The sequence below is a fragment of the Leuciscus leuciscus genome (genome assembly GCF_965113295.1).
Source record: "Leuciscus leuciscus genome assembly, chromosome: 21".
Taxonomy (NCBI): Eukaryota; Metazoa; Chordata; class Actinopteri; order Cypriniformes; family Leuciscidae; genus Leuciscus; species Leuciscus leuciscus.
In genome coordinates this window covers 6,360,076-6,368,812 of record NC_138745.1, presented here as the reverse complement: position 1 = coordinate 6,368,812, position 8,737 = coordinate 6,360,076, and the positions used below count along the sequence as shown (strand labels likewise).

The following is an 8,737-nucleotide window of genomic DNA, read 5'->3' as shown; positions in this document are numbered from 1 at the left end:
AGAAAAAGAGCACAGTTGAAAGCTGGGCATGATATGAGCCTTAATAAAGGAACAGAAATCTGACTAAAAACAAACTGAATGAGGACAACTCCAAAATAAATGATAAAATGTTCCCCATCTAGTGGCCATCTAGGGTAAAACACTCAGGGGGTGACGTGTACAATGACGTCAAAATGATAAATCGAAACTGACATGGATTTCCCGAGTAATGTTTAACACCTGACCTCAAGGGACAATCTGTTGAATAAAGCCCGGTATTAATGCAGAACTGACAAGCGAGCCTGTCTCATAGTTCGCTGACAAACACAACAGGCCACAGAACACACTGTCGATGTAACCTTACACGGTAAGTGACGATTAAAAGCCATGGTGTTTTTGTTATTATACTTATGGTTTGTTATTTGACTCCCGAGATCACATTTTTCCTTATACACAATGTCTTCCCAAGATATGTCATGTTTAAAATTAAAATGTCCTCGGCGGTATCCGATATGTAAGAAAATGTTTACACTGTAAAGTTCAGTCAAACATTGACATTAGAAGAAAGGTGTTTTAGGTTTTACTGTATTTTAGGGGTGTATTGCTTTATCATATTATGATATATTTTGAAATAAAACAGTGTGACCTGGAGTTGTGAGAGTCTGTAAACGAATGTAAGGATATTTCAGCATGTTCTTCTGTTTGTGCAGGTACATTGATGGTTTGGTTTGGTGTGGTGTATAGTTTAGTCTGATTGCATCATCATGACCCAAACAAAACCACTCTTCGTTCCCTGGTTGTACAAAAAAATCCAGAGTGGAAGTTATCCTGGAGTGTGTTGGACCAATCAAGAACTTCAGCAGTTTAGCATCCCATGGAAGCATGCTTTGAGACAGGACAAAAACAGTGATGATGTCCTCATATTCAAGGTGAAAATAAGCATTATTTGTCATTATTAAAGATCCATTATCATTCATACTAGTTTTTGATTACCATATTAATGTGCCATGTTTTTAACATGATACTCCAAGGTACTTAAAAGGAAAATTCTGTCATCATTTACTCACCTTCAAGTTGTTCCAAACCTGTATGAGTTTCTTTCTTCTGTTAAACACAGAAGTAACCAAACAGTTGATGGGCCCCATTGACTTCCACTTCCAGAGTATTTCCCACCCCCATCAACTGGTTTTAAATGATGACAAACTTTTCATTTTTGGGTGAACCATCCTTTTAAAATAATTTAATTTGATAATACCATAGCAATGCAATGGCACTTTTGGTATATTATTGATATATTAGTGTATATATAGTGCATTAGATCTAAGTAGATCTTTATATGTAGGCTAATTTCATAATTACTTATGTTGTCTTTGAAATATGTCTAACGTTCATTGTACTGACAAGCATTTATGGTAAACTAAAATATACTTTAATGTCATATCCACTGAAACATCTATTTATGTCATGTAGAGAGCAGTTCTCATGCTATATGAAACAGCTTAACAAACTTTTTAACCAGACAGTATCATTATTTCTGTGTTACAATAATTCATGTGATCCCAGAAGTACTGGGATAAACATTTATAGTTCGGATATAAACACTGATGTCTACGGTAGCGATCAAAATAGAGCAAATCACCTTTTGAAACCAACTTGCAGTGACTGTTAAAAAATGTATTTGTCACTGAATTATTCATTCAAGAGATTTGTTCAAAATCACTGATTCATCCAGTAACGAAACAAGTAAAGTCTTCATGAGTGAGTCAATGAATCCTTCATTCAAACCGATAAAAAAATAAAATAATTCAAAATGAATTTTTTAAATATAGTCTGCTGCAGAGCCTCTAGTAAATTTGATGTTATTTTGTTTAATTATCTATTCAGAATCATGGGCGAATCTTGATCCTTATTTAAAAGAAATCGTGATTGTCAATTTATCCAGAATCGTGCAGCTCTAATGCATACTCTCTTTAAGCACACTTAGATTTGAAGTACACTACAAGTGCACATTTAATACAGTTAAGCACATTTCTTTTTCACAAGAGGACACTATAATAATGTAGGAGTACTTTTCCTCTAATATCTGTATTTTGGTCCCGTCAGGCATGGGCTCAGACCAGCGCTTCTGGAGACGGCAGGATGAATGGAGATCCCTCCGTTTGGAAGAGAAACTTCCGAAGCGCTCTTCGTGCCAAAGGCTTCAAGATGGTACTGGACAACAAGAATGACACTGCTGATCCGCATAAAGTGTATCAGTTTCCATCTGATAGTCTTTCTGCAGGTAAGAAACAATACATGTGTGGTTGATGTCATTAAGAAGATTGTTCACTGAATTGTTATGAACCTTTTCTGTTTTCTATCCTTCCCGCCTTCAGGATCGGAAGGGTCTCAAGAGACTGATGTGAGTTTCTGTTTAATCAGTTATTCTGTGCTTGTCAGGTTGGGTTTTAGAAAAAGCACATTCAAATAGACAACCCTGTGGCATCGGATAAGACATACAGTACACACACTGACTTGGAAAATTTGTTTTCTGTTTTTTAGTTTTCTCCAGAACTATATTTGGAGGAGGAAAACGTGTTCTCTAGTAAGCAGTTTTTTTTTATTATACCCAGTCATGCATTTGTTATATAATGCTGAGGTAGGCCTTTAATCGTGATGACATTATGTTTTACTTTTATCTCCTTTGTCTACTCTGATCTTTTCTTTCTTAGCAAACCAAGGTTTAGACAGACGTTTAACTGGACTAAACCTTCAAGAAAGTCCCCCCCAAGGTAGATTGAAAAGTGTATTATAGGAGGCTGTAGTACAAAGCAAAATATGATATGGATTAACTCTATGATTTTACCATTATTTGAATCTTTATATGCATAATGTATGCTATTGTTATATTATGATATAAAAAAAAGTGTTTTATTACACACACACACACACACACACACACACACACACACACACACACACACACACACACACACACACACACACACACACACACACACACACACACACACACACACACACAGTAGTGGCCAAAAGTGATGTCCAATTTCAAGAGAAATTGACATGCTTTATTCAAATATTATTACAAATTCAGTTGCACTTCTTTATTTTACAGTATGTCCACTTACGTGTATAAAATACTGTGTAATATGAGGTAACTAAGGTTAGGTTTACTGATAGGTTCAGGGTTAGTACCTAGTTATTACCCAGCTATTGTAATAACTATAATAAGTACATAGTATGTACATGGGGAACAGGACTGTAAAATAAAGTGCTACCAAAAATTAATTGAAGAATTTGTAAGCATGTTGTTTTATCGTGATAACGCAATGACACGTCAAATTATCCAGGCATAATTTTTGGCCTGGCTGTCATACAAAGAAACATGTAAAAACAAGAGAGAACCAACAAAATATTAATAACTGATTGTGTTGTCGAGTAGACAGTGTCTGCTTTTTCCTGCGCACTTTCTGTGTTCTATGCATTTTCATATTTGCATAGTGAAATAAAACCTGTAGCTGTAGTTTGGCTTTTATGCCAAATAATTTTGTCAGATAAAGACCCTAACCATTATTAGTGTGTGGTTCTTCACTCATATTTAAAAATAATAATAATAATAATAAAATAGAATATTTTCTTCATATTTAGATGGTTTAATCCCCTCCGGACACCACTTTTGGCCACTTGATTTACAATGTACATGGATTATTGCTTTTAGTTAAATAATGATGTAAAGGACAGTGCATTGTGAATTTCACTTATCGTTTTTGTTTCAGTCCATGAAATTTGGAATCCAGATCAGTCATACAGGGAACAACAACTCTTCCAAGTGAATCATTGTTCAGAAACCCAGTTTACTGGGATGGCCCATCATCAAACAGTGGACACTCCTGGAGCCTTCTCTTCAGCTGGGGGTGCTGTTGGTGGTTTGGGGCAGATTTCACCAACGGCTGTGAATCCTCATTCTCCAGAATATCAGCAGCCGGCGGCGTGTCCACCACATGCTGAAGGGGATCAGGGTGCCATTCCTGAACCAAAACTGGGTAGGTAGAACCTAAGACCATGACATATTCTTCACATCAATTACTGGTGTTTAATTACTCACACAGCTTTTCTTCCATTCATTAATTTCCTTCACAGAGACATTTTTTCGGATTAAGGTGTATTACAAAGGGAAGATGGTGTTAGAACAGCTGGTGGAGAATGATGCTGGATTCAGACTGATGTATCAGGGAAACATGTTGGTTTTTTTGTACTTAATTTACTGATCAACTTTCAGTTTTAGCACCACTGAATGTTTGAATATAATAGATGAATACTTAACAGTCCACCCTTTCCTCCCATAGGGATGAGTCCAGTGCTGATCTACCAGTGGTGAGGCTTCCTCCTCCAGATGATATCCTGGATCAGAACCAGGCCAAGCTTACGAATGATATTCTGGAGAATCTGGGCGGTCTGGAGATCAGGAGATCGGATGCTGTGGTTTATGGCCACCGCTGGGGAAACAGCAGGATCTACTGGGGTTTGTGCAAACATGAAAAAAGCCCAACAGCCAGAGAGCTCTCCAAAAACAGTCCTCAAGGCATCTTCCTCTTCAGAAATTATATTTCAGGTGAATTATATTAATGTTTATTTTATGTATTTGTTCAGGTATGGTTGATCTTTGGTGGTTGCAGATATTTTGGTGATTCTTCTATATCCCTTGGATAATGTGCTGGATGTCTGTTAATGCCATTTCATTAGGTTTGATGGAGTTTATGGGGAAAAGCGGTGAATCTCCCTCTTATACTCTTTACTTCTTTCTGGGAGAGAAGTGGCCGGACCCCAAAATGAGACCGTGGGAGAAGAAACTCATCATGATAGAGGTCAGGATTGGGCAAATTATATATATATATATAAAATATTTGTAATATTTCAATTTTTAATATTAACCCTATAAAACATACTGTACCATATTTGGTACGCAAACTATCAACATGATAAAAAAAAAAAAAAAATCTGTTGCACACATGCCTTCTGCCGTCTGATTGATAGTTTATACTTGTTTTTTTAGTTTATATATTTTTTTTTAGCAAGTAAAAGTCCTTTTAGTATCATTTAAAAAATTTTCACCTTCAGGTCGTGGTTCATGTGTCTTTTTACTATTGTGTCTATTTATGATTTTTATCACATAAATGTAAGAATAACTTTTATATTGTTAGTAATATTTCAAGATGGACACTTACTGGACTGAAGTAACTTAGGTTTACTTGATTATCCATACATCTTTTCTTTTTTTGTTGTTGAAAAATCATGTTAAAATGTATCAAATATGATGCATCAGGCTTTTGAGGAACGTTTATTTGTACATCCGTCAATCCTCATTGTATCATTATGTAATTGTTACATTATTAACATATTATATTACATTAACATTATGTTTCTTCCACAATTAAAACCTAGATTAGATCATAAAACCTAAGCATTTAAAAATCATCTAACTAAAACATATTATTGAGAGATACAGAGTGACATCTGATATAGTCTGAGCTCCATATTCTCACTATATCATTTACATTTTTACATTTACATTAATGCATTTGGCAGATGCTTTTATCCAAAGTGACTTACATTTCAAGGCACACATTTACATTCATATCAGTTCTTTTCATACTATCATACTAAATGAGAAACAAAAGCCTTGATATATCAAATATGATACTCAACAAAAAACATGTATGCTTTAAAAAAAAAAAATTGTCTAAAGGTTCAATAAACGGCTTGTAATAACTATAATAAACTATTATTCCATAAGTCAGGCTTTACAGGGTTGAGAAATTCAACTGTTTATTGAACATTGGTATCTTTCATCATATTGCAGTTATGGCCACAGTCACATGTGACTATCCACTCAAAGCCATATGTTGCAGTGAAGCATTCTGCTTCTATACCTGTTGAGTCACTGACTGTAATGTAATGCCTCTTGTGGCTTACTGCTTCATTTGTATTCACAATTTCTTAGAGGCACCAGTAGTGATTTTTGTCAGAGTATATAAAAAAAAAACATTAAAAAAAATTTGTATCATGACTAATTTCCCAGATTCTTTCCCATTCTCTGGTTTGGTTAGGTTATTCTGACTTCACTGGAGGATTTGAAGACGTTGGCTGTTGCACATGGGGCGTCTTCACTGCAGTCAGTGGAGCTACAACTCTCTCTGGAACAAATGATGGAGTTGTGTTAGAAAGATCGCCTCTGACCAAGTGAAAAGGCTTGACTCTATACTTATTTGGCATGAATTGAAATGACTTCTTAAAGTGCCCCATTATGCTATTTTAAAGGCTTCTAATGTGGTTTTGGAGTCTCCTACAATAAAGTCAAATTATAAGGTCAAAGGTACAATCCAAGGTCAAAAAACACTTTCGTTTTCTAATAATATACTTTTCACATCACCTCATTTCTCAGAGAGTCTGAAACGGTTAGTTCGAAGATTCAGTCTCTCTAAACCCCTCCTTTCCGAGAGCCTACTCTGCTCTGATTGGTCAGACGTCCCAGTTGTTGGCGTTGTTTTTTTCCGGGTCAATTCCAGCGCGAGTCTTCGTCCTTTTGAAATGCATGCAACGTGGATTCTCAGCGTCTTCTCGACATGTCGACAACATGAACCAAACTCTTCCAGTCTCACCTACAACTACAGTGTTTGAGGGCGGGGCAAAGTACAACTTGTTCAGCCAATGAAGACCATAGATTCTCATTGTTACAAAGGTTTGTAACAGGAAGTGAGACTGAAACACATTTCTGCAGTTCTTTCTTTTAGGAGACAATGGGCCCTATTTTAACGATCTGAAACGCAAGTGTCAAGCGCAATGCGCAAGTAACTTTGTGGGCGGGTCTCGGGCGCTGTTGCTATTATACCGGCGGGATAAATGACTCTTGCGCCAGGCGCAAATCTAAAATGGGTTGGTCTGAAGTAGCTTCATTATTCATAGGTGTGGTTTGGGCGTAACGTGAAATAAACCAATCAGAGCGTCATCTCACATTCCCTTTAAGAGCAGACGCGCTTTTTCCATAGCGGATTGCTATTGTAACGGCGGATTTGCCAGACGCACGCCAGGAGCGGTTCACAGCCGAGGAGAGCAACGCTCTCGTCACGGCCGTAAAAGAGAGAAACCACCCAAGTTAACTTCGGTTAAACAGGCGTATGATAATTTGGGTAAATGTGTAAGCTAGATGTATGCTTTTATAATAAATTGTCTATCTATCTATCTATCTATCTATCTATCTATCTATCTATCTATCTATCTATCTATCTATCTATCTATCTATCTATCTATCTATCTATCTATCTATCGTAATAATGTATGATTTGCAAAAATGAAAACTGCTGCTTCTGTGTAGATGAGAGAATCAAAGTGCGCGTTGTGCACACGCTACATTGATTATGGCCAAGCATGCGCCCTTAAAATAGCATATGAATAACATGCGCAACGCGCCACTGACTTTAAACTATTTTTTCCTGGTTAGTGGCGCAATTGTTTTCTAAACCTGCAAAATAGCATGAAGGAACGTTTGCGCCGGAAACACGCCTCCTCTTTGCGCTGAACCGCCCCCGGGAGCGCAAGTGTATTTCCTAACTTACAGACGTGCTTCTGTGGAGGGAAAAGCCCGCTGTGCGCGGGTGCAAAATAGGAATGATACATGCGTCGGTGTACAAAGTCACTTGCGCTGGGTGCAAGATAGGGCCCAATAACTTTATTTGTGGTGCACTTTGATCTTTGAAACGTTGCAGAAATTTTACATTCACAAACAGCTATATTACACACTGCATGAAAGCTTATATTAGAAAAAGCATAATAGGGCACTTTAAACTGTTTACTTAGTGGCGACTCCATGGTTAATTGTATTTATTAAAGGTGTGTGGACTAATTTTGCCGAACAAATTTTCAGTAATGGTACAAGACAATAATCATTGATTCAGTAGATAAAAATACATAAAGAAGTTTACAAAGGGAGTCATATTTTAAATGGAGGGATTTCAAATAACAAGTTTTGTACTATCATTAAAAGTCTAATGTGCCTTTCAGTCTGGTTTTACCCGACTACATTTCTCATAATACAATAGTGTCAGATTGAATAATCATGTCTTTTCACATTGTGTCCTCAAATCTTTTTATGGTCTGATTTAGATTTTTGTTATATCTCTGACTGAACTGAATCTGAACTGAATCTGAACTGTGTTCATTTTGTGGGCTCCAGTACTTCATTGTTCCACTGATGTGCCCTGTTTCTTTTGCTTTTTCAACTAATATGAACTAGTTTGCACTCAGTCTCATGGTTTCACTTTCCAGTCATGTAAAACCTGGAAATATCAGGGAATTTTACGTGTTTTCCAGGCATGGAAAAAGCATGCAAATTAAAAAAATCTCAAAAAGTCATGGAAAAGTTTAAAACATTTAATTTAAATTCAATTCACATTTATTTGTAGCACTTTTCACAATACATATAGTTTCAAAGTAGCTTTACAGAAAGATGCATGCTTCTACATTTCAATTTAGAGTGATCTTTACTAGTGTTGACTGTATTAAAGTAATGTCCATATGTCAAAAATGTACATTTCTAAGATAATATAAATAGTGCAGTTAGCTAATATCATGTAACAATGATTTCATTAAAGCAATTATTACAAGTTGTGATCATGATTACAATACATTTCTATAATGAATATACATTTTTCTAGTTATACTCTGTTCTAAAATATTTGATCGATAAGCCATGGTATCAGAT

The 8,737-nt window shown here is 36.1% G+C and overlaps 1 protein-coding gene across 2 annotated transcripts; it reads left to right on the top strand.

The window, feature by feature from the left end:
* Positions 1 to 169: 169 nt before the first annotated feature.
* irf3 (interferon regulatory factor 3) lies at positions 170 to 8,644 on the top strand. 2 transcript variants are annotated; one of them, XM_082151539.1, is made up of 11 exons: positions 170 to 346; positions 690 to 908; positions 2,083 to 2,260; positions 2,355 to 2,380; positions 2,521 to 2,563; positions 2,691 to 2,750; positions 3,777 to 4,022; positions 4,120 to 4,219; positions 4,326 to 4,591; positions 4,723 to 4,844; positions 6,087 to 8,644. In XM_082151539.1, exons 2-11 carry the CDS (start codon positions 744 to 746, stop codon positions 6,198 to 6,200), a joined length of 1,320 nt encoding a protein of 439 aa, XP_082007665.1. In that variant the 5' UTR covers positions 170 to 346; positions 690 to 743; the 3' UTR covers positions 6,201 to 8,644. The 2 variants fall into 2 exon arrangements, with proteins under 2 accessions (XP_082007665.1, XP_082007664.1); XM_082151538.1 differs by having other exon boundaries at positions 3,756 to 4,022.
* Positions 8,645 to 8,737: the final 93 nt, after the last annotated feature.

Bases quoted from the DNA above. Each gene is read 5' to 3' on its own strand.
- irf3 (XM_082151538.1), top strand. From the start codon at position 744: ATGACCCAAACAAAACCACTCTTCGTTCCCTGGTTGTACAAAAAAATC. The intron at 4,220-4,325 runs GTTGGTTTTTTT...TTCCTCCCATAG, and splicing joins CTGATGTATCAGGGAAACAT to GGATGAGTCCAGTGCTGATC. The intron at 4,592-4,722 runs GTGAATTATATT...CCATTTCATTAG, and splicing joins CTTCAGAAATTATATTTCAG to GTTTGATGGAGTTTATGGGG.